The 27991-nt window shown below is 32.0% G+C and overlaps 1 protein-coding gene across 10 annotated transcripts in view; it reads right to left on the minus strand.

Moving 5' to 3' along the window:
- Positions 1 to 18096: 18096 nt before the first annotated feature.
- Positions 18097 to 27991, minus strand: part of LOC127736561 (mucin-12-like) — a 67343-nt gene continuing 57448 nt past the window's right edge. For all 10 annotated transcript variants that reach the window (XM_052247133.1, XM_052247128.1, XM_052247134.1 and 7 more), the window contains one exon: positions 18097 to 27664. In XM_052247133.1, the coding sequence (XP_052103093.1) occupies positions 27201 to 27664 (464 nt within the window). In that variant the 3' untranslated portion in view covers positions 18097 to 27200. The remainder of the gene's footprint in view (positions 27665 to 27991) is intronic.

Genomic DNA, 27991 nt, shown 5'->3' on the forward strand with positions numbered 1-27991 from the left:
TATTTATTATTTGATCTAAGATCAATTCACTTCTGCGAGAGGCCGAAAACACTTCCGACATTGATACAAATTCTGTAAGTACAGATTGGTTGCAATAATGATGAATTGCTAACCATATGTTATTCAAATAAGTAACAACATCTTACAAAGATGATGAAAATCGTACATTTTTCATGTAGAATTTGCTAATTAAGGGTTGGATGCCATCAGAATCAGCAATATTTTCCACCAACAATTTGTGCAGAGAGCATTATTACTTTAAAGATAAAACTACAACATGCATTTCATATACAAACACCAAACTTATTGCTTTTAAACTTTTCAACCACAAGAGGGTATTAAAGTCTTTTAATCTGAGGGAAGTAAAATCCAAAGGTCCCGATTGCTCTTGTGCATCGTCCCAATACAAATATAATCCAGCTTGTCATGTTAATGCAGAAGATCTTGGCATCGTTAACAATGGGCAGCTTAGAGTGTGTTTAGCCAAAGTCTAAACATATCAAATTGCACTGCACATTAACTGGAATAATTTCAGGTAGCTGATGTATGCAGATGAGGACTATGCCTGCAAAATGGGTAAAACACGAGCCAGAAGAAAAACAAATGAACACTTTATCTGAATGGACCAAAGCTGTTCGTCTATGCATTGAAAAGTACATTCAAAATCTTCGATGTACAATGCCATCATGAATTTCTATTGCTTTCAAGAAGCCCAGCAGACAAAACCCTAAACAATATTTTTTTATATGGAAAAACCATCATTTAGAATTTCTCTCTAATGAACTCGGAATTCAAAGCACAACTGAGAATTCCACATAATATTATACCCTTAGATCATTCACGAAAGATACGATTTAAGAAAATCACAAATCCGTCCTTCCATCTTTTGGTATAAACATAAAAATGCACGATGAAAATATCCAATCTATATATGCTGGATACTAATACCTAAACTTCACAAAAATCCTTATAATCACCCCCAGGTTTTGGTGGGGCTCGTTTTGCTCAGTGTTTAGTTTTCTATGTTGTGTATTGTATACTGTTGTTTGTCTTTTCATCGTTTTTCATTTTGTGCCATGGCATAGTCGGTTTGTTTTCGATTTATGAGTTTGAATATCTCTATGGTATCTTTCGACTCTCTTTTATAAAGAACGAAATAAAGCACACTCGTCAAGATGTTCCACTTAACATCTTTCTAAAGTTCTTATCACCATTCTTTGCCACAGTAAAGGATGGCCTTCAGAGATATTGTGATGAGGTATTTTCAACCAGCGTTGTAAATCAGATGCGGACTCTTAAAAATTTTAAATTCTAAAATCTAAAATTAAAATCTAACACAAATCGCAGTAATGTCAAAACCTTTGATTTTTCTACGCTTTACACTACTTTTCTCCATGCTTAATTTAAAAATAAAGGCAACAGTAGTATACCGCTATTCGAAATTCATAAATCGATTGAGAAAAAAACAAATCCGGATTACAAACTAAAACTGAGGGAAACACATCAAATATAAGAGGAGAACAACGACACAACAGAAACACAACACTAAAATGCAAAACACACAGAAACGAACTATAATATAACAATGGCCATTTTCCTAAATTGGTACAGGACATTTTAAGAAAAAATGGTGGGTTGAACCTGGAAAGATCGACTACATCATCTCACTAAACAGAGCTTTTTCTACTAAAAATGGAAAACGTAGATACAAATTTCTTGTTTTAAGTCATGGAAATCTTACTTTACAAACAACCACACCAATCCCTACAACAAATGCACCGAAGATGACATCATGAAAATGCTGGACTTTTTGTTCGACTACATATTTGTTGAGTTTGGTGGGTTGATATTTCAGCAGACTGTTGGTATTCCAAAGGTTACAAATTTTGCCCCACCACCGGCCGACTCATATGAAGCAGAATTTTTACAGAACCTTCTTGAAGACAATAAAGAAAAGCATCTTGCAAAGTTTTTTAATTTCAATTTCAGATATATTGATCATGTTCCGTCAATCAATAACCCATATTTCATCTCATAAATCCCAGTGAACTTGAAATTAAAAAAAAAACTATCGAAAGTAGAGGATCTGCTTTATATCTTGATCTTTTCCTCGATATTGACACAGATGGAAGACTCCAAACTAGAATCTATGACAAACGTGATGATATAAAATTTCCTATGGTCAACTTTTTATTTTCAGCAGTCACATACATTCTGCTTCGTCGTAAGGCGTTTTGATATCTCATCTCAGTTAATACGTTTGTACGGTCACCATAACGAATTGGTTGACTGATACTATATGTCAATTCACTAGTGACATTTTTTTTCGCAGGCTTAGATTTCTAGATACCAGTGAAGTCGTCTCATTTGTAATTTTTCCCGATTGTGTCTTATTCCGTTCGTTTTGACTGAATGTGTATTCACATGGCGGCAAGTATAGCAGAAGACGCTTACACTGTCTCGTTCTTTTTGGAGTTAGTTTCTGTTTGTTATCATGATTTGCTCTTCATACCCGGTTTACATCGGTAATATACAGTCTATTTAATTTGATAATGATATAAAACATTGTTGCATTAAACAGTTGAAAGCTGATCAAAGTTTACGAGTTAGTTAATTATTTAACTTTGAAATTATGTGAACGTAAATGTAAAAATGCCAATCATCCAAACCCAAGGCTTGGTTATATGTCAAACGACAAATAATTAAAAACAAATCAAATGCAGATTTAGTGTAAACTGGTTCTACAAATAAGATGCAGACATCAAAAATACAGGTGGTCGATACTAAGGGATATTCTAAACACATAATTCGAAGTGAAACTGACAGCGCCTTGGTAGAAAACGAAATACAACCAAAATAATGTGATAATAAACTTCAATACATCGTATCATTTAGCCATGCATAGAATACTAAAAACATCGTCCTGGGTCAACTTTCTTATCGGCTAACCAGTTAATCGGTCGAAAAATTATCAGATAATTTTTTTTTGATTTGACAACACAGAAAACTAAACAGATGTGGTATGATTACTATTGACACAACTATCCACTCGAGTCCAAATGACGTGTATTTGATTAACTGCAGATCACCGTACGGCATCCAACTACGAATAAAACTCATTGCGTATAGTAAGCTATAAAAAATGACAAAATGTGAAACCTGTGGATTTGTATAGGCATGCATTTCATGCTTGAACTATAATATAACTTATGATTTTTATCAAAGATTTACTTTGATGTTTTATCTGATGTTGCATCAATGCATTAGTAATTTATAGGTTCAAACTTTTTATCTATATTGTGAATTTGTGGAGATATGGAAATTATACTATGATATGAAAGAAGCAAGTGCAGTATACCAGAACTCGTCCATCCATTTTAATATATATATCAAGATAGCGAATATAAGGGGAACGGACGGACTCCAAACGAAGCGAGACCAGATGCGTCTACAGAATAAAAGTCTCCTACTATGCATGCATCACCCATTATGCGAATTTAAACTTTGTCAAACTGTCATGATGTGGAATAGGACACAGTCGATTATTAAATTACAAAAAAGGATCACTATTCTGGTATTTTTATATATAAGACTTGAAATCATGCATCTCTTTAATTGAGACACAGGCATAACAAAATTGGTTAACCAGTGCTGGTGGTAAAAATTGTACCGTGTCGATATCATTCGTTCTTAACTTCCTCCCAACTCTGCTTGAGATTTTTTGGTACTAGGAACACAATCCTATTTAGGATCAGTTGACATGGTTGAGATGTATATTTATACATAAAAAAAAACGATTTGGCAGAGTCTATGTTACAACTGGGAAATGATAGTTTGACAATAGAAAAACTAAAATCGTGATGTTTTTCATAAATTCTACTTCGACGTCATCCATCTGTGTCAATCTCAAGCAATATATCAAGATATGAATTAGACCATCTAGTTTCGGTTTTATCCTTAATGTCAAGTTCACTGATATCCAATCACTCGTTGAAATATGTAGTGACAGGACGTCATCAATTTATTCGAAGTTGAAATTAAAGAATTTTGCAAGATGCTTGTTCTTTTTTTCTTTTTCTGAAGGTGTTGTATGAGTTCTGCGTCATATGAATCGTGTAAAAACAAGTCCATCAGTGGTCGTGAAAAGATAGTACTCATTTAGATTACCAACAATTATACATTTACAATTGAAATTATCCTGCAGCCGTGTTCCTTAGTGCATAAATGTATTGTAATCAACATCTAGCAAAGACTTCAACCCAAACCAGTGCTAGGGACCTAGTTGAACTTACAGTGAAATCCGAGTTAGAGGCGTCGCTGTACATTTTAGATGAAGAACGGCAATACTCATGTTGTTAATACTAAATCGCCTCTCAACGTAATCCAGTCATTCCTTTGTTAATAAAGAATCACATAGGAAATAAGTGATGGGGAACACCCACGCCCCGTTATACACATGTATATGTACTTGGTTCGAGAGATCTAATCAAAATTCAACTTATGCAATGATGTTTAAATGGATATAAGAAGATGTGGTATGAGTGCCAATGAGACAACTCTCCATCCAAGTCACAATTTGTAAAAGTAAACCATTAAAGACTATTGGTATCCTCTTCTTATCAAATACGGAGGATTCATTTTACTTATAGAAAAACTAATCGGATAATTATAGAATAACATTCAACCAGTGACCGAACAACACATTAATTTACGAATGCGCAGTTTTTATTTCACTTGGAAATCACGGTAATTCATTGCAACCAATGTAATAATAGGCAATATTACAAAGCTTTTTTGTCACAGATCGTGCACGTATTTGTTTTTGAATATGTTCAAATTTGAACCATTTATTGGTCTAGGAAAATAGACAAAGAGCCCATGTACCAACATTGTTATCTATCGTCCATTAAAAAATCAGAAAATCACATACAAATCAGGAGTTCACTTCAAATTTAAATTATTCATTGGTATATTACCAACACAGAGTACGCCGTACGATGAAGACAATTTACAAAAATAAACGATGTTTGGCACGCAATATGGAAAGGAATATGACGTTTTTAATGCAGTAAATGGATAACAAATTTACTTCGGGCAACTTTCATCACGTTCTAATGAAGTAACAAACTTATGTTGCCGAAAGTTGGAATTATTTGATGTACAGTGTACGCTCTCGATTCTCGCGGAAGTGATAAAAATTGTCTTCATGAAATAACATGCCACCAACTTAAGTCAATGCTTCGTTGTGGTTGTCGCCTTTCGAAAAACCCGATTTCGATCCAGATAACGCAAAAGGGCACATGGCTTCAAATTTTTTGGAAGAAAAAGGGCATGGCGTCCGAAAAAAAGGGCATGGCGTCAGGAGAAAAGGGCATGGCGTCTCGCCATGCTAAATTGCTTTAGATAAAACACTAAGTACCAGCTCATTTCATATCCAATACTACCATTTGATTAAGATGGATTACAGTTAAGAGATGCCCAAATTCAGGACAGATATATTTAGTAATGAAAAAGTAATCTGAATCATGAATGTATGACTTTTATAAAATGCCAGTATGGTTTTGCACATCATTATCATTATGACAATATGATTATGGTAAAAATAAGGTTTTACTGTCTTCTTCTAACAATAGAAATCCGATTTAAACAATTGTAGATGATCGTTCGAAGAAAGAGCACTCTAATGTTTCTGTAGTATTAGTTAAATTCTAATGTCACTACTGATGTTTACATAAAAGTATTATGCATGAATGTCATCAGCGGTTTTTATGTACTTATCAGAAGATATAGATACACATTTTCATCGGTATTATGCGTTTATTTTACCACTCTTGGCCGATACTGTGGCTGGTATGTAAACCTTTCGCAAACTCCATATATCAGTAATGGTATGATTTAACTGGCAGTGCTTTTTTTAATTTGAAATTTACATAAATAGACTGATATCAAGGATGCAATGTCCTTGTGCAGAGTTACATAGGGAAATTTAACTCACGGAAATTTAGATTCATGTGAATCTCACGTGCAATTCACGTGCATTTCACCTAAAACGAGCTTATACGTGGGAGTTGCGTGAACTAATTTCACGTGAGTTTCACGTAAATCTCATGTGAAACTCACGTGAATTTCACGTGAAAATCACGTGAATTTTTTCACATGAAATTTACGTGAATTAAGAATTGTCACCGGAGTTTCATGCATGAGCTCGTTTGAGGTGAATTTCATGTTAGAAAAATTTGTTTGTGTAATGAATTAGGCTGTTTTGTTTATAGCCTTTGGTTTGCACAATACTCGTAGGTTTTGTTGTGTATTTCATTTTAGTCAACGTAAAAAGAGTACTATAAGGATGATTATCAAGAAATACGTGTCGTGCTTGCTAAAACGTGTTTCATACAATTATCTCGGACATTTTTCGGGTTTTATAATAATATTGAAAAATACAATCAAATGAGGTGAACTTCTATAGTTATCGTCAAGAAATGGGTAAACTTTAAACTATCTTTGTATCAGTCGAGTTAGAGAGATCTTACAAGGTCGGATAAGTATACGTAAACTATCAGTTCAAATAATGATATAAAAAAAACATAAAACATTTCAATCAACCATAAAAATACAAAAATAGTAATGTTATCACGTCAAAATAGAGACATTTTATTCAAATCTATGATTAATTTCTTCCATTAATGAACGAAGTGTAACATAAAAAAGTAATAGAGACCTGCATCTTTATAACATCAAAAGGTCTGTTTTAAACTAGTATTTAAACCCATTGTGAAGTAGAAAAAAGACAAACAAAAGCACAACAAAGAAATCACAAATATTGTTCATGTGACCTGAAGTATAGGTAAATTAAACGTAGAACAAATTGATGTTTAATTTATGCATATGATAATAAAAAAACGATAGATATCTTTTTTTATCTTAGATATGCACAGATTGAAATCTAAAACTTCAAATGATAAACAAGTTGTTATTGCAGATTTATATTATATTATGATATAGTCTAATAGATTTTATCAACATATGAAAATAGACATTGAAATCATAGTTTTTCACGTCTTATTTGTTTCTGAGATGGTTTAACGATAACTACTTTTTCAAGTTAATTCTACTTTGGAGAATTAAGAAATCAAGGTTGGAATTAGAAATATCAAAAGTATAGCAATTGAAGCGGTCCTTTAAAATATTTACAAGGCTCAGGAAAAAATTGCCTATCAGTTTATATGAATATGGATTATAATAAAGTTGATCAATATCTACCTAATATTCCAAAATTTTATAAAAATGTATTAAAAAGCTGGATAAAAGTAGGAGGAGGGCAGACAGATATACCAAATTGTCAATAATCAATGTCCTTTTCATTTACAACATTCAATTCAGATTAAACAAAACAAATATTCTTTTAGATTTCAAAATACAGAACAACTTCCACCGACAAGCTATTTACGACTGTGTATATAATTATTTGTTATGTCGTATGTATGCTGTATATTTGGAAAATTTCGGTGTCAAAGCTCTATATGTTGTTCAGTTGCAATATATTTGACTTTAAAATAAACGTTTTGTATTGGAATGCGTATTCAGTTGCATCAACTGCATACGAATACAAAAAAGAAAGGTAATAAGGACAGTTACACAAACCTGCATACTCTATGGCCTAATATTTGCACATAACCATGTGTCGGGGTTTATTTAACGTTACAATTGTTCATTGATCGTGATTCTCTCTGAATTATTTTTTAACTTTGAGAACCAGTTTGAATAATCTAATGTACCCGATGATGTTTGTTTAAGATACGGGTGCCGACTGTATATAATGGTATTAGGGATATTCCCCATCAGTGTTTTATTGTCTAGGTTGTCAAATTAACAATTAAATTATACTTAAGACCTGATGTCAAGATTTATTTCAATTCTTATTTTTAATTTTTTGTTCACAAGAGTATGTGCGCTTATATCCCCTGTCAATGTAAAAACATCATTAGAGATACCAACCATACATTTTGCACGCCAGACGTGCGTTTCGTGCACAAAATACTCATCAGTGATTTTCGAATCAACAAACGACTGTCTTTTCTTGCCACTATGGTGTTGTCTTTTTTATTTTATTATTAATCATTACTGCTTTAATATCTTCTTACTTTTCTTGATATATACTGGCAAAGCATGGTCAAAGAATTATGAAAAATGTTCAAGAATTTTGTATCATACAATATGATTAGAATCATACACCACTACGGGTATTTTTTTAAAACAAAGATCAAAGACAGGTCAACAAAAGCAGCAGCCTTTAACCTCAAAGATGTGAAATCCAAACCTCCGGATTGTTCATGTGCATCGTCAAAATACAATTATAGTCCAGCTGGTCATGTTATTACTGGCGACCTTAGCATCGTTACCAATGAACAACTAAGAGAAGCTAGCCATAAAACCTGGTTTAACCCACAATTTTTTTTTAAAATGTCCTGTACCAAGTCAGGAATATGGCAGTTGTTATCAAATAGTTCGTTCCTATGTATGTGGCGTTTGTTTTTGTTGCACTTCAGTGTTCCTGTTTTTCCTTTGTTTTCCTCTTATAGTTGATGTGTTTCCCTCGGTTTTAGTTTGTAACCCGGATTTGTTTTCTCTCAATCGATTTATGACTTTTGAACAGCGGTATACTACTGTTTCCTTTATATATCCCTGAATTATACATACTCTTACAGTTATGTATTGAACTATATCATACTTATTGAAATACCTTTGACCTATGAACCTGAAACAAATACAGTTTTTTTTTTCAGAAGGAATATAGTTAAGATACTGTTGTCAGGTAATTAAAGATAGCATTTCTTTTTAAATTAATATTTATTCACTCATAGTGTCTTTGCATCTGAAATAAACACATTTATTCTAAAACCAGTTATTGGCATGGTACGGGTTAAGTTCTTATATCGTATATTTTATGATGGTATGATACTAAACCCTTAAAGGGAGGAATTGTGTTTGATTTTCATATGATGAAGACATAATCTTTCAATCAGTTTGATTGAGGTCTGGAGCTGGCATGTCAGTAACTGCTAGTAGTCCTTTGCTAATTTATGTTGATTATTGTCATTTTGCTTAGTTTCTTCTGTTACCTATTCTTACATCGGACTCGGAATTCTTTTAAACTGAATTTTACTGTGCGTATTGCTGTGTGTTTCTTTATTCCACATTGGCTACAGGTGTTTAAGGGGGTTTGAGATCTCACAAAAGATGTTTAATTCCGCCGCAATTTTGCGTCTGTCCCAAGTCAGGAACCTCTTGCCTTTGTTAATCTAGTATGTTTTTTTTAAATCTTGGTTCATTTATGTTTCGGAGTTTAGTGTGACGTCCATTTTCGCTGAACTAGTATACATTATTGGTGAGTGGCCAGCAAAAGCCCGCCTCCGGGTGCGAAATTTTCTCTCTGTGTTGAAGACCCATTGGTGGCCTTGGGCTGCTTCCTGCTCTTCGGTCGGTTGTCTCTTTGACGCATTCCCCGTTTCCATTCTCAATTTTGAAATGTATTCATCAATTTCATTCAAGCATGACTCATAGTCCAAGTTGGGTTTTTTAATGGTCGGCATAATGCGATGAAAGCCAGCTGTGTACACCATAGTTAATGAGGTTAATCTTATATAATAGCTAATACGGGCAGGAAAATAAGAATCCTTACGCCACACCCAAATTTCAGCAAGGGATAACAGACGGTCCTCTAGAAGCCCAAAATTGCTTCACCAGTAAGATAGGTATCTAAAAAATTTTCAACGCTGGTGTCAAGTAAAAAGAGTTTTCTAAAACGGTTAAGGTATTGTATTCCAGTAACACGTGACATTCGTAATGAAGTAAATACCATACTTTTACTTAACTAACACTTGGTCAGAGTCGCAGACAGTCTCCGAGGGAACATGTACCTAGTAGTCCATTTACAACTTTTTCTCACCAAATAAATCAAGTCTATAAATGTTTAAATCATAAAAACGAGAACAGTCACGTCCCTATCTGTATTTTTCGTATATTATACATCTTCTATTGAAGGAGACTTAATCGATGCAATTAAGTTATTTTTTTCAGCAGCGAATATCCTTAAATTATACATTTTTGGGACGAATATTCAATCTATAAAGTATGAGACTACGAAAAAAAATTGAAATATAAATCCAATTAAAATAAGGCAAAGCCGACTTTAAAGGATGTATACTGCTTTGTTTACGGTCATATAATCAAAAGTAAAATTACAAAAATACCGAACTCCAATGAAAATTCAAAACGGAAAGTTCCAAATCAAATGGAAAAATCAAACACATCAAAAGAATGGAAAACAACTGCCATATTCCTGACTTGGTACAGACATTTCCTTATGTAGAAAAATGGTGGATTAAATTAATATTTCACATATTAATCTTCACTTGTTGGCGCTCGTGAGAACTTATTTTTGAATCTGTTGAATACTTTTCCAGAAGCCCGTTTCGTGAGCATTCGTAATGTTATCATACATTTGCTTTGTGGCGGAAATAAGTTGGTATCTTGGCAGAAATAACGATTTCATAAGATTACTACAACTACAATGATACTTTCATGACCAGTCAGTGATGGAATCTTCTAAAGATCTCAAAATCTCAAATGTAATATTTAATCTACTATTTGCAATAAGGGTATAGTGCTCAACAAATGTCATTTCTAAAAATGGGACCTACTGAAGGAGGTCAATATTATCAATGAAGCAAACATTAAGTAAAAGATAAATTAGAGGCATCAGTAGTCTACCGATTTTCAGATCTCTTTGTACAATTAAAATATATATTCATAGGTGTATAACATTAGTAGACATTCAATTATGTAGGACGAGAAGAAGTTGCTAAAGTTGAAAAACTTGTGTCTAATTCGTTTGTCCTTTTTGAGCAATAAAGTATGTATAAACTTAAATAAACTATCATGTACTTTCACCTAAAATACAAATCCTGTAATTGTCACACGAACTAAGCATTAGCATGGATCAATCTAATTAAAATTAGATATCCGCATTTGCTCACTTTCTATGCTTGGTCGATGAAGTCTTGCAATCTTTAAATTAGATTGAGCAAGGAATTATGCAAGTATACTTCAGTATACTTTGAATATTTCGAAATACTAAGGATTTTCTACCCCATAGACAGATTAGGAAAACCTTTCGGAATTTCGGGTCCTCAATTCTCTTAAACTTTAATATTTTATTTACCCTTTTTGTTTAGCCTTACTGATGAGTCTCGCTATATGCAAAAACAGTATGTATGGAACACAAATTGTCTCGCCCTTAACAGATGCCTAGGTTTGTTGAGCGAGCTGTTGTTAAGATGGAAAACCAAAATCATGGCTCAGAGAGCCTACATTTTATTATTTCTTTCATAATGAGAAACATTTAGAAATTACAAGTTGATATATTACATGGTCTCCTTGACTAAAATTAATTGTGCTGAAAATTATACATAATTTTAATTCTAACCCTTAAAAAATACACAATTGTATGTACTACAACCATTAAGAAAGATAATGTATAGGAAACGAACTAGTTTGAAAATCTTTTCTTAATATTCCATATCAAAGGTAATTGTCTAGTCTATATTCGTTTCGTCTGGTGATCTTGATGAATCACACGGTACATGTATGTGAAAATCACATGAGAATGACGTTGCAAGCTGCGTATGTCGCCAGAAAACTGACATTCATGAATATTTAAGATTTGCTTTAGATTTATTGTTGCTTGCTTAACGTCCAGAGTGGCAAATATAACGTCCACAGAGTGACAAATATCTAATGCATATCCCTGACAATAATAATATAATAAAAAGCAAACTCACCAATTAATTGTGTTTATCTCAAACCACAAATTCTTAACATGCAACAAAAACAATCCCAGTCATATATAAGCAACAGGTATAATAAAATGTATCGTTATACTGTTTTGCAATCCGTTCAGGATCAATACCCGTAGAAGATTTACTGATGAGGACCTACTGTGCATGATTTACTTAACACCCTAGGACAAATCTCCTTATAAGATACTTTGAATCAAATCAATTAATGATGATAGACATCACTTAATAAGAAATAAAATATATTCATCTGAATCAAGATGTTGATTATACACATATTTATTCTACAGTGAATTTCTCAAATTCATGACCCTAGTTTGACTGGCACAGTTGGTATATTTTGTATGTTATAGCTGCATGAGTCTTCAAACTAAGTATTCATTAAGAATGCAAGTTTATGCTTGGCTTCAAGGAAAATACCCTGACAAAACACAAACTTAAAATTTTCGACTTACTTAGTTAGCAAATCTAGTCTTTTCAAGATGCCACTATCCAGCCTTTTTTTTTTTACAAAGAACCCAACTGGGGTATGTGAATAATCCTTGATAGACATTGTAAACTTTTAAACTATACATTCAGGTTGTCGTTCATTAAAACTATTAATGCCGCAGAATGATCTTAGTTGTAAAAAGAGGATATAAAATAAAAGCTTATGAAACTCGTCAAACATAAAAATAAGAAAAGGCGATATGAATGCAAATGAGTCTATCAACTAAAATTCTAAGGACAAAGATATGAACACAACCCATATTGCACAACAAGCAATATAAAGCCCTGGAATGATAAAATGTGAAATGATTAAAAAGAGAAACCCTTTGACGATTTAAAGCTGACTATACGGGATGGGTTTGCTCACAGGCTTTACTGTGATCTGTAAAAGCTAACATCTTGTCATTTCGTCTTTAGAAAATAATTTCCTAATGCTTGTAGAGTAAGAATTTGGTTGGCTTGCTTGCTTTGTTTGTATTAATGTTTGTTCAAGCATTGTAATTAAGATTGACATCTTCAAACAATATAAATAAGCGGAATTAAACCTATATACATTTATATTTAGATTTCTAACCTCCAGGATAACATCCTGTTATATTGAAGTATAATTTATACAGGCTTAAACAAACAAAGCAAGCAACCCAACCTAAGTCTCACTCTACAAGCATTGGGAAATTAGCTCTAATGAAAGCTGTCTCATTATAAATTATACCACATCGACTTATTATACGACAGCAAAAATATTTTGCGGTCGTATATTGGTATGACGTTGGCGTCGTCGTCGACGTCGTCCGAAGACACATTGGTTTTCGCACTCTAACTTTAGTTTAAGTAAATGGATTTTACCATAAGGTTCAATACCACAAAAGGAAGGTTGGGATTGATTTTGGGGGTTATGGTACCAACAGTTAAGGAATTAGGGGCCAAAAAGGGGCCAAAAATAAGCATTTTTGTAACTTCCAGACATAACTTGTGTGTTAGTGTATAGATCTCTCTGACATTGAACCACAAGGTTCCATATCACAAAGGGAATGCTGGGATTGATTTTTGGGGTTATTGCCTCAAAATTTAAGGAAAAAGGGGCCAAAAAAGGGGCAAAAAACAAGCATTTTTCTAGTTTCATGACAATAACTTGTGTGTAAGTGTATGGATCTTTCTGAAATTGTACTACAAGGTTCCATATCACAAAGAAAAAGCTGGAATTGAGTTTGGGAGTAATTGCCCAAAACATTTAGGAATAAGGGGCTAAAAGGGGCATAAAAATAAGCATTTTTCTAGTTTCCAGACAATAACTTGTGTTCAAGTGTATGAATCTCTCTGAAATTGTACTGCAAGGTACCATACCACAAAGGGAAGGCTGGGATTGATTTTGGGGGTAATTACCTCAAAATTTTAGGAATTAGGGGCCAAAAAAGGGGCAAAAAACAAGCATTTTTCTAGTTTCAGGACAATTACTTGTGTGTAAGTGTATGGATCTTTATGAAATTGTACTACAAGGTTCCATATCACAAAGGGAAAGCTGGAATTGAGTTTGGAGGTAATTGCCCAAAACGTTTAGGAATAAGGGGCCAAAAATAAGCATTTTTCTAGTTTCCAGACAATAACTTGTGTTCAAGTGTATGGATCTCTCTGAAATTGTACTGCAAGGTACCATATCACAATAGGAAGGCTGGGACTGATTTTGGGGGTAATTGCCTCAAAATTGTAGGAATTAGGGGCCAAAAAGGGGAAAAAAACAAGCATTTTTCTAGTTTCAGGACAATAACTTGTGTGTAAGTGTATGGATCTTTATGAAATTGTACTACAAGGTTCCATATCACAAAGGGAAAGCTGGAATTGAGTTTGGAGGTAATTGCCCAAAACGTTTAGGAAATATGGGCCAAAAAGGGGCCAAAAATAAGCATTTTTCTAGTTTCCAGACAATAACTTGTGTTCAAGTGTATGGATCTCTCTGAAATTGTACTGCAAGGTACCATATCACAATAGGAAGACTGGGACTGATTTTGGGGGTAATTGCCTCAAAATTGTAGGAATAAGGGGCCAAAAAGGGGCAAAAAAACAAGCATTTTTCTAGTTTCAGGACAATAACTTGTGTGTAAGTGTATGGATCTTTATGAAATTGTACTACAAGGTTCCATATCAGAAAGCTTGGTTTGAGTTTGGGGGTAATTGCCCTAAACGTTTATGAATTTGGGGCCAAAAAGGGGCCTTAAAAAAACATTTTTCTAGTTTCCAGACAATAACTTGTGTTCAAGTGTTTGGATCTCTCTGAAATTGTACTGCAAGGTACCTTACCAGAAAGGGAAGGCTAGGATGGATTTTGGTGGTAATTGCCTCAACATTTTAGGAATTAGAGGCCAAAAGGGGCAAAAAACAAGCATTTTTCTAGTTTCATGACAATAACTTGTGTGTAAGTATATGGATCTTTATGAAATTGTACTACAAGGTTCCATATCACAAGGGAAAAGCTTGGTTTGAGTTTGGGGGTAATTGCCCTAAACGTTTAGGAATAAGGGGCCAAAAAGGGGCCAAAAAGGGGCATAAAAACAAGCGTTTTTCTAGTTTCCAGACAATAACTTGTGTTCAAGTGTATGGATCTCTCTGAAATTGTACTGCAAGGTACCATACCACAAAGGGAAGGCTGGGGTTGAGTTTGGGGGTTATGAATCATAAGGGGATTCAAAAAATTTGGGGGAGGGATTTTTTTCCCTTTTTTTCCTTTTTTTTCTTTAAAATTTTCCATTTTAAATTGGTTATTTCTGATTTATATATAAAAGCAAATAATAATGATATGGTTTGAAAAGGTAAATTACAAGGTTTTAAGTTCTTAGACCACATTCATTCTGTGTCAGAAACCTATGCTGTGTCAAACATTTAATCACAATCCAAATTCAGTGCTGTATCAAGCTTGAATGTTGTGTCCATACTTGCCCCAACTGTTCAGGGTTCGACCTCTGCGGTCGTATCAAGCTCGCCCAGCGGAGCATTTTATTTTTTTATTATCGCAAGTCAAGAACCTTATCAGTGATTGACTTATCACATGTATAATATATTTTTGTTATTTAGAGAATTGAACAATCTCAAATATTTTCTGTTTAATTCATACAAAATTATAAACACCAGACTATTAAGAGTTTTACAGATTGTAACGAAATCTGCCTATTGCTGAAGACAGTATGGTTGACCTCTCAATTTTTTTTGCTTTGTGTGTCGTTTGGTTTTTCTGCAATTTGCATGTACCCCACGTTTCGTTGTAATGATTTTGATTGATGATTCTGGTCTTTTAGTCTATGCTTCATCCTTTTCTGTTTAACTATCTTTTCCTGAACATTTTGCGCTTTTTTTAACATGTAACACGAATGGACATATGCGCTGAAAACACTTTGGACATTTGCGCTTATAACTGTAATACACCTGTATTAAATTGACAGGACATTTGCGCTAAAATTTTACCTATGAAATCTAATCATTACGCAAATTAAAATCAACGTATATTCGTATCATTCATCGATTTAAAATCGGAAACTACATTCCTCTTGTGTTAATTCTATAGCCTGGAAAGTCAGAGGACTTCTCACGTCAATGCTTATCTTAGTTTATTTAAACCAAAGGCTGTTTCTACATTTTGTACATCTCTGGCTTTCACGTGTTTGGGTGTGACCATTTCTGATGAAAGTTAATCGAGAAAAGTGCCCAGAACACATGAATGAATGCAACAGTAATTAGTCATCTTCCTGTTTAATAGATTACTGTAAGACTAAAGAAGAAAGAAAATCAGTTCGCTAATTTACATACAGTTAAAAAAAACAAGGTTAAAATGTTCCTTTCGTTTTTTCTGTATTGAAATTCTACACAGCTTTGTTCAGGACATTGCACAAGATGGTGTCTACTTGTACTGTTTGTGACCTTCTTGTACGCATATTGCTGATCGTGTTGCTGAATGAAATCTACTATAAAGTACAGCCACTGATGTTCTAGTGGATGGAATTACTTCATACCAGCGGGATGTTCTTTGAACTTGCTTTCCGGTTCTACAAGCATTTTGAGACGGTATGGATTCGATCCTATTTTAGAGCTTGGAAATGTTGCAAAGACATCCTTCTATTGTTAAAGACTATATGTTGTCTTTAAGATGTCATTTTGTAATTTTTATCTTTGGTCTCTTTGACCTATACTTCATATCTCTTTTCATTCAGATTTACTATTGCTTTGTCTGTACTTTTGTTTTTATTATCTATTTTACCTTTATTCTGCAGATGGCAGATCTTTTAAAGTCTTTGTTAAATTTATTCACAACCTTTTAGACTCCGGATGATTGAGAGATTGAAGACTTTCTGAAGTTGTTGAATACCCTATGTTGGCCTGTCTTGATGTCTTTTGATTTTATTTTTTGTTGAGTTGCTGTCTCACTTACATATACCAACATCTTTTATTCTTATTTGTATAATTGTTGCTTTGATCATCTGAAATTAAATACAAGTTTGCTAGTGAGGGGACTAAAATAAGAACTCAATTAGAATACCAAATATTAGTTAAAATATCAATCAACATACATTTGTAACTTAATAAATATATTGGCACTAAATATGTTAACCCCTTTGATCCTTTCAACCTGGATGAAATTATTATTGGATCGGCATCGTTGTACAGAAAACTGGTATATAGGTTTAATGGAAGACCATTTGATATTCTGGGGGAGGAGGATTTTTTCCGGATTGATCATTTATCTTCCATCTGTTGCTACGCATTTTTTTCTGTACAAAAAAATATTTTCTCTTTTGTACACACATTTGTTTCTTGCATTTTGTTTGCATAATATTCATTCTCATCATGTCTTGTGCAAAGTTATTTATTTTCAGTTCTTACCAGGCTAAGTTTTCCATTTTTTAAATCCCCCACCCTTATTAATTAGATGGTCGTCCACTTACCAGTGAAGAAGAGGACTAGAAGATAGTGTAAAAGGTAAATAAATTGAACATTCTGATATTACAGCTAAACTTCTGACTGGGGTTGAAGTAAAACTAGTAAATCATTTGAATATTAAGAATCCTTATCTGATTGACACCATTGTTGGGAGTAAACCTCTTCACAATATTTGGTTTTCTTTGACTGCTAAGAATAGTTCTAAAATTTCTATTTATGTTTTTTTTTTTGCATTTTTCAAGTATCTTATATAAGGTAGAAAAGAGCATCCTTTTCTTAGATATTTATACCAAAAGAGGACAATATATATATATATATATAAGATTTCTAAAATTTCTTCCATGGTAAAGGCTGCGAGTGTGTAAGTGAGATTGATGAACAATGCCTTCAAAATAGTAAAGTGTTCCTTTAATAATAGTATTGAACGAGGCATTATCAGCTGTAACCACAACATATATCATGTAGGGAGCTGAGAATATTCATAAGGTCTGGTTCACTAAATATGTTTCAAATTTGGTATTCATTAAACCTTGTAATTTGATGGATTATGTCTTAACCAATTCAGTATAATGTATATAGTTCACTGATCCCTGTTTCACACATTTCCTGATGTGGTCCTATAAAACCCACTTTATTCAAGTTCACCAACAGCCTGAGATCCTTTTTCCAGATGATGGGTGTGTGTATGCAATATTTGTCAATGGCCAAAGTCCCCTGTGATAAGATGCACCAAAGGATGAAATTCAGCATACTTGTTACAATTGGCCAATACTAAATTTTGTTCCAAAAATTTACAAAAGGGAACATATTTGAAAAATAAAAATGCATAAAGATTTTCAAAAATGTATTTATTATAACTTGCAATGTCATGAAGCATTTATCACAGATGTATATAACAAGGCTCCAATAGATTGACATATAAACGTCATATATATCCTGTTTGGCTACTAAAGCTATGAAGACAAATAAGTAACATAATACAATGTGATATCATTAATACAAATGGATGGATTCATAAGAAAATATATGTACACTCTTTCTACTTTGTAGAAAAATCTCAAAATGATTAAAATTCCATGAAAGGGACTTTTGATTTGTATTGCCCCTTGATGTTTTTACCTTTTTATCACAGCAAATGGGTATTTGTAATTTCATTTAAAAGATACCACTGATGACTATTATAAGTCCCTCAAGCAAAGTATATTTGTTTGTTAATATTTTCAGAGACTAAGGCAATTACCAGGAGTATCCCCCAAAATCCTATGAGTAAACCAACTTTAAAAAAATGAACATGAGATCAGCACAATTTGATTAAGATCTAAAATCTCTTATATATTAAATCATCCTTTTAACTTTACTGAAGTGTATTACATGTGCAACGTAAATAAAATTATAAATTAAGTCACATCTTGGGAGTGGCTCTTTTGAATGCAGGGAATTTTGGGTTTTATCCCTAAACACTAATACCAAAAAACTTAACAATGATAATAGCTACACAGTTAAGGTGGAGTTGCCATAATATCACAGAAGCATGGGTTAAAATCCAGCTGAGTGAAGAACAAATATTTGATCCTGCATATGTTGGTATATATATAAAAGTCAGAGTTGTGTAATAATAAGACAAGAGACAGTCGAAGGATACATGATAAAAAGAAGGTAAAATAAGTTATTATTACAATACAATAACAGAACAAACAAATGTCAATAAAACATGCACTTGCCATTTTATTGGATTTCAAGATACCAGAAAACAATCGGTCTAGATCTTTAAGAAAATGTGCAAATTTTGAGAGTAGTAGGTAATTCATGTGTAAGAATTTTCATTTCAATATAGAAAATGACATGTTTTATCATATTTATGGTTGTATTTTACAAAATAACAGAATACTTTTGTTTGATTAAATTTTTTCCAACTTTGCCACATAAGGGGAGGCAACTCAAATGTAAGGGCAGATAATTCAGATAAAGTTACTTTTACAATAGAATGTGTTATTAATTTACCCATTTTATTATGTAGCAAGAAAACGGGTCCCGTGACCCCATTTTTTCTTTTTCTTATCTGAAAGCATAATATTAGAGCTATCTTCTCATATTTTATCTCAAAATTCTATGGTGTAGTTTTCGTTTTATGGCAGAAAATTGGGTTTTCCATGCATAATCTATACAAAATCTGTCAATTTTGCACAACCTGTAGCGTGAAAATAAGCCCCGTGACCCATTCTTTTTATTATTTTTTTTTAAAAAGCATGATATAAGCTACATTTTGGCAAATTATTAAAAAATTCTATGGATTATAATTTAGACACCCCATCTACCTCAAGATGTATGGTGGTTTTTTGGTACTGATTTCAAATTTATGAAACTTAACAAATATAATATACCTGTAATCGTTGGTTGTCAAGTTAAATTGCAGTCCTACTAATAAATACAGGAATATGAGTAACTCAAGAGTTCCTCAAAAGAATGAAATGGTGTCAACTATAGGATAATATACCAGTAATGGTTGATTGTCAGGTTAAATTTCATTCCTACTAATAAAAACAGGAATATGAGTAACTCAGGGTTCCTCAAAAGAATGAAATGGTGTCAACTATGGGATGATAGCGGATCTTCATTTTAAGAATTTGAAAATAATTTTCTAAAATACCGTTTTCTATTTATAGAATCAGCAGCCATTTTTGTTGGTTGATATTGGCAGCGGTAGAATTTCAAAATGAAACCACTACAAAATAGTTTAATAAATTTGGCCAATTATATTGGCTTTCTAATGAAAAAACACAAGACACACATGCAGTATAGAGTGCCTGGCATATATGATCGTAATGATGTTGAAATGGGCCCAAAAAATATTCATTATGAATTCATTGGAACAAATCATAAATATGAGTTCATAATCAACAGAAATGTCTGCTATGCAGCACATTCCAGTATACAAAAATATATTACTTAAGTTTTAAATTACTCATTTACAAAATTATCTATATCTTCGATAAATTATAAAGTATACAATAGTTATACTACATGACAATTTCCCATATAGAATTTAAATAAATATACATGTACTTCAAATTTATAATGAATTTATTGCATAGTCATTCATTGAGTATTTAAATTACTTACAAAGCATGAAAGCAATCACAGAGTTGAATAAGGTTTCTACTGATCTCATGAGAGCAAAAAAAACCTTGCCCAGCTTGGACAAGATAGAAACAAAATTACACAATGGAACTGCAATGCATTTAAATTACTTCATCATAGTTTTTTAAGGTGGTACCAAACACCTTGACTAAATTTAATTTGGCTCGTTTTATTTTCATAAAATTTTGACAAAATATTTACTTTGGCCCTTTGACAAACATATAAAAATTTCAATAAACTTGAACTACACACTTTGTCGGAAAAATTTCATTGGCCATATAGCAATTTGACAAACACTAATTTTGATCATTGAGAAGCTTTATATTTCCTTAACAATAGAATGTGATTAAAACGTTCAGCTGATTTTTACAGAGTTATCTCCCTGTAGTGTTATGTACCACCTTAAATTGATTTTACAAATATAATTCAAAGTTGTAATGTTAAATTTTTTATTTCAATGGCATAAACATAAATAAATTTGGACATTTAACATCTAATAATATGGAAATTATCATTATTACTTATTGAAAAACCTTTCTATTTTCTTTATAAGTAGACTAATACACATCTATACATTCCTTGGTATGTCAAAATTCCCTCTTGAAATAGTAGCTCTTACAAATGAAAACAAACTATAAATATGAATATGAAATATTGTACAATGTATTCAGATTTGTTTTAAAGAAATATTTTCCCAATAATCAGTCGAGCGAAGAAGGCAAAAATGTTTGTACAAGTTCTGAATTATAAATATGATAGATACTGCAACTTATATAGCTAGTAACCTACTTGTCTGTCAAATAAAAACATGATTTGCAAAGCATAAACAAAGAAACTCTCAGCTAATCAAACTTGTTCTCAATCATATTAAACACATGATTGAAATATAATTAACAAACAAAAAGCTATCAAAGTAAGTCTCAAATACTGTGGATTCATTGTTATTCGTGGGATACAAATTTTTGTGGATTACATGGTTAAAGGTGAAACACATATTTTAATGTGCAATGAAGTACAAATTGTTTATAGGCTTGTATGCAGACTTTTAAAAAACCATGAAATCAAATATCCATAATCATGATATTGCATGACATGAGATATTGTTAGTATATAAAGAATATATACCTCAATGCAATGTTATGTTTATTCACAAAAACAGCAAGTGACTAAAGGGATTCTATTGCATTTTGTGCAATCTTTGCAAAAAAACTATAAGAGGCTACATATATTTATATATATTAGTAAGTGAACTCACAACCATAAGTAACTTGAAATCAAATGACTGAAAAGGGGTACCTATCTCAATATAAAGCAAAAGGATCACACTGTTAAATGGTGAATCTAGTGTCAGCTGGTGCTTGCAATTTTTTCTACTGGTTTTATTGAATGATTAAATATGAGTATTATCAAATTCCTAAACTTGACTAGTCTTTATAATAACTGTAGCTAGCTAGAAATTTGTACTTCATTGCACATTAATATATGTGGTTCACCTTTAACCATGTAATCCACGAAAATTTGTATCCCATGAAAACAATATATGTTAATCTGAATGATTATTTGCTAAGATTTTAACAGTTTCTATGTAAAGAAGTGTTTACCCTGTGTCAGCTAAGTGTAATATCATTTTTTCTTACTAGTCATACTAGTTGTTACTCTGTTATTTTTATGTACCTCCTGTCATCATATCAAGCTCTTTAAAAAATGATCATATTTATTTCCAGTAGTTTTTAAAAACATATCAATTTTGAAATTTTTATAGAATTTTGCAAGACATGAGATACTTTTTAAATATGGTGCAGTACGGTGTATCTGCGCACCTAAGACTTTTGGCTTCACTTTGGCAATCTCATAAAACCAATAATGGGATAATATTGTGTGAACAAAATTATGGCATACTTTAATTTCATGAAATCTTTATGTATGGTTCTACTCTTCACATTTTATGTTATCTGTGTCCAAAATTAGGGAAACCCCTGTTTTAACAGTCCTTCAAATTTCAGGTGATTTCATGCATGCCTTCTAAAAATAGCTAATTTTGAATACAGAAAAGATTTTATCCTACAAAATACACTTCAGTATGAACCAAAGAGACTGCCAAAGATGTGAACCAAAATCTATTTCATTTTGATAAAAATTTGACTTAAAATGAAAATGATTTTATCTGATGATGTTATTTTTTTTAATGGAAAATGGTGAAATATGGTTAATCATGGGATTGCAATTATAAATTTATGCTTGAACTTATCAATTTTAATATTTTTTGTCGCTTCGAAAGACTTAACCATTTACAAGAACGATTTTATTTGTGTTACATTGTGGATATGACGAAATCAGGTAATGCACAATATCACCAGCCACGCGGACACAGGAGATTCCACTGTACTGTTTATGTTTTTTTGGCTGTTTGCTAAACACACTCAAATAAAAGGTAATACTAAACAATATCAATGCACTGAAAACTTGATAACTGATTCACATAGCTTTTATTTTTATAGCCTTCATTAGCAAATACCATGATACAATATTTTAAAGAAGCCACCCAATTTTTAACATACATCCTTCATACTTTAACATACATTCATAACAACATTGTCTCAAGCTTTGCCTACAGTTCAATACATTGTAAATCTATCTTCACTAATACTAATATAATACAAATAGAGGAGCACTTGTTTATAATATTTACCAGCATAAAATGTTAAAATGCCATTTTGTTTTGTTAATAATGATGCCCATTCATATAACTTAATTCTGAAAACCAACAAAAATACCATGTCCTCCCCCCCCAGATAGCAAAAACCAAAAATTCAGCAATTTTTCAATTTGTAAAGGGACATAACTCTAAAACAGTAAAAGTGAGGCCACCAAAATTCAAACTTGATCTTTGTTTTGTGGTAATAAGTATTGCACATAAATTTCATAACATTTGTAAGAGACAAACTTAAGTTAGAGAACGAAACGAAAAATTCTGCAATTTTTCCATTTGTAAAGGAGCATAACTGTAGAACGGTAAAAGTGACGCCACCAAAATTCAAACTTGATCTGTGTTTTGTGGTAATAAGCATTGTGTATAAGTTTCATAACATTTGATTGAGGCAAACTAAAGTAAGAGAACAGAAACCAGTTTTGTGACGTAAGTACGGACGGACGGACAAGGGTAAAAATTAATGCCCCCTCTACTACAGCGGGGGCATAAAAAGTTATACATGTTATATAAAGAATAACAAAACAATTTAGAATAAAACAAAACAAAACAGAAAAAATATGGATATCCTTAACCTACATTGTATATATTATTATTCTCTAAAAATTCTTGACCATCACAAAGCATTAATTTGTCATATTTCATGTGTTGTTTTATTAACTTTAATAAAGGTTTCCTGAATAAATTTTATGGACTCAAAAAATTACTTCGATTTGCACTATAAACAGAAGCTGAAAATAGAATTTCTATAAAGGCTCATGACTTCAATATTCTTCTAAATGATATGAGCCATGTCACTTATCATTTCTTAACAGGTCATTCCATTAAAAAACATACATCAGTCATGGTTAAATATAAATATATTGTATAGCAGCTATTCTGCAACATCATAATTTGTTTTTGTATGCATTTTATAAATGAGTTAATCAAGGTCAATCGGTCATGACATCATTGAACAATGATGTAAGAATATAAACATTCTATGGGAAAATGCATGAATGTGAAACTGAAAGTTGTCAAAACATGGAAACATAAACAAACACGGATAAGAAGTTGTTGAAAGCCCATTTTCTTAAAAAAAAAGTCAGATAATCATTTAAATTTAACTTCACTCAAACCTGTCTAAGTGTATTATTGTTAATGGTTTATTCATGTCACTAATTCATTTTTATTTGTCTTGTACGTCAATATTAATAGTGTATTTAATAACGGGAACAACAAATATTTGCCTTCACCTAGAGTGTTTCCAACCAAAAGAATTGCCGTCTTTGACCATGCCCATGGTAAAATATTTTGCATAAAGTGCCAACCTGTGGTAAAATAACTAAATTCAGCCCTAATGAATTATTTCTTAAATAAAGTATTCAAACCCGCATACTTGATTGTCTATGGTACGATAGTTAAATTATGCCCTCTTGAACATTATTTACAAATATAAATACATTCAGTTTATATTCAACTTTTAAATTCAATAATGTAAATTGAACAGTAAGAATGATAACTCTAGCTAACAAATATAAGCAAGCTATATTGTATCTTGATAAATAATTGTTACAAAGTAGATAACAGAATAAAACACAAAAAATAACGATTTATGTCATAGATTTAACAACCAAAGGTCACTCAACTAAAACATAAAACAATCGATAATAAAACATTTTTCCCCTGTCCCCTAACAAAGTAACAAAAATCACACCCATCTTCAAGAAATCCATACACCCCCTCCAACAAAAACCATGAACTTTATCTAACATGTTTATCTAAAAGGCCTATTTTGTATGTTGTCTTTCCTTCAATTTTGAAGAGGGCAAATATTTGCAGTGGTAATTTCTTTTAACAATTTAAAACAGTCTTATACATGTTATAAAATTCAAGTACAACCACATCAATTAAACATAAATAACTTTCAAAGATCTTTACTTCTAATTCAGGTTTACATTCAAACAATATCTTAATATGTTAAATATACTGTTTACTCAAATTAAAAAAAAAAATTGTTGAAATCTTAAATTCATAAAAAAATCATTTTAACATTTAAATTTATACTTGTAAAACCTCCAACATAATCCAAATTGAAAACAAAATTTGAATTTTTTAACAAATAAACTCTTTTGCATTATCAAGATGTAAAAGAATGCTTAGACCAGGGTTTTTTAATTTGTTGGTTTACAGATCAGCCGACCCTATTTTTCCAATTTGCAGAATAAAAATAAAATTGACATTTCATGCTTTTTTATTCCCGCCTACCCTAACAAATACATTATCCCTGAGACATAAATAAAAAATTTATTTTTTATGAAATTAAATGCATTAAACATAAACAGAAATAATTACGCATTGTGTTGTAAAAAAATAAAAATCTAAAAATAATCAGAAGGTTTACGTATCTAAAAATAGACAATCATAACTGACCTTGAAATGGTAATTGCGCAAATAATTTTGCAGAATGAAACCTGTGTTAAAAACCCATTACAATAAGTTTGTTTTCCTTTCTTGTCATAATTTTCGTAAGATTTATCAATCTCATAGATGAAATGGGCCCGTCCAAACGTGAAAGATGTCAAGTTAAGAGTAAGAGATATTCACAAACAATTTAGAATTTTCTGGTTTCATAGATTGAAGAAAAAAGTTCGTCCATTTGGATATCAAAAAAGGGAATGCATGACAAATGATGAAACCAATATCCTTGTCTTTCCAGTAGACGAGTCTACTTCGTTTTTGATACGGATGGTAAAGTCTTATTTTCATACGACGTGTTTGCAATTTTTATTTGACATGTTTTCGTGCTTGAAGATCATTATTCACCTTTCCTGAAAGTAAATAAAAAGCAAAGTGGAGCTGTTTTTTCTTGTTTGTGAAATGACGATTTAATTTCATATTTGTCTGTGGACATATCCCCCTTTTTTGAAATTATATGACAATGGCATGCATTGAATGTTTAAAACAGCTGAGCAATAATATTTGGAACTAAAATTTAAAATGATGACAAAATAGCATACCAAAAATATTGTTAGTAAGCTGAAATATATATTTATGTTTTACATATATCATATGTATTGCAAGATATTTTTTTTTTTTTTTCCCAACTGACCAACATGACTTTTTCATGTAAAAAATCTGTAAACCAACAAATTAAAAAACTCTGGCCTAAATACAAGAATATTTATGGAAATAAATCGTCAACTTCAGATATATGAGTTAATTGCTAAACTGGCATTGAAAAACCCCTAATTCAGAGATAGTTCTTGAAGATGCAGACCTACCTACTTTTGAAAATCCCCATGGTGGTTTTAGTGCGCGACCAGATTTTTAAGGGTTACAATTTTAGCGGTGTTTCTGTGTGCACTGTTTTTTACTCTTGAAATATGGTATACTGAGGATAAGCTTATTAGCCTTTATTTCTTGCCTCAAAAATAAGGATACAAAATGAAGACCCCCATTTCCCCTTCCAAAGACCTTCTCATCTTTGCAACATGACTCAAAAGACCTAAACCTAAATGTCCTAAAGTTAGAAGGATGAAGACAGATCTTGAGTTAATAGTCTATCAGAAATGAGAAAATGGATAAAATTTGAGTTATCTTTCTTTGTATTCAGAGGTTCTCCTACATCCATAGGCTTACACACAGTAGAAGTGAAAACAATACGGCACCGATTTTTAAAATCAGAACTGGACAGAAACATGTCTGATTTCAAAAATTTTAAACGGATTTCAAGATAAACGTCTTTAAGATAATTATGATTTTATCATGAAACTACAGTAAACCTTGCAAATTATGATAGTATGATAAATTGATTATAATTGAAATGCTGACTGACCGCTTCTATTTTTTCGCGTAGACTTTGTGAAAATCAGGATTTTGACTATCGGGATTCAGGTTGAGGCATGAAAATCGGGATGATTCTGCCAAAATTGGGATAGTTGGCAGGTCTGAAGACAGTGTAAAATATCCTTTTGAAACTTGCTGTTTTTAAATGTTCAAGCTTTAGATATACCTTAAAGTTGGTAAATCTTTAATCCTATTATTTCTATAGGTTGTTTAACACCCTATAAGGGAATTGTAGTTTCTACTTTAACATAAAAGATTTGCTAGCTTTTTAAGTAATTTGTCCTACCAATTTTTACCAATTTCTCAAAACTATTTAAAAACCCACGATCTTTTTTGTTTTGAGATTTGCCCTCCAAATATCTATTGTACTTCAAAGGAATCAGGGGAGATAACTCTGGAAGATAACAGTCATCCTTCAATACTGGTATTAATCTGCTGCTTTTGTCCTTAAATGTTATAGTTTCCATCAATAGAATCTCATTCACGAATCTTGGCAGCTCATCCTGGGCAAATTTTTTTGTCACAAACACGAATAAGAATCTACAGGTTCCAAACAGAAGTGGTGCTGATGCTAACATACTTTTTCCTGCATTTAACTCTTCAAATATTTTTAAATTTAGTTTTAATTCTGGAAATTCTGTCTCCATATTTTGAATGAGTTCTAATACTAGTTCTCTGTCATCTTCAGCATGAAGAATTACAGCATCTGTGACATCTGTGATATCTGTGAAAAAATCATTTATACAGAGTTTAAAATTACTTCTTTCAGTCTCTCTTTTATAGGAACTAAGACTAGTTTAACTGGGAATCCACAAACATACATCACTTATTGTCATGATTGAGTTTAAAATTTAACAAGTAACATATTGAGTGTCAAGTATTATATAATGACTTTTCAAATCAATAAACTTCAGGAAGAGAGAAATTATAATCTGGAGAATATCTTGGGTACCTCAAACATTTTTTTACTTTCCTAAGGTTTCTATCTTGAGTCAAGTTATTATTTGTTTAGTCCATTTTGTCTATCCCTCAGTCTATTCCTTTCTGTCTT

The sequence above is a fragment of the Mytilus californianus genome, unplaced genomic scaffold (assembly GCF_021869535.1).
Source record: "Mytilus californianus isolate M0D057914Y unplaced genomic scaffold, xbMytCali1.0.p SCAF_33, whole genome shotgun sequence".
Taxonomy (NCBI): domain Eukaryota; kingdom Metazoa; phylum Mollusca; class Bivalvia; order Mytilida; family Mytilidae; genus Mytilus; species Mytilus californianus.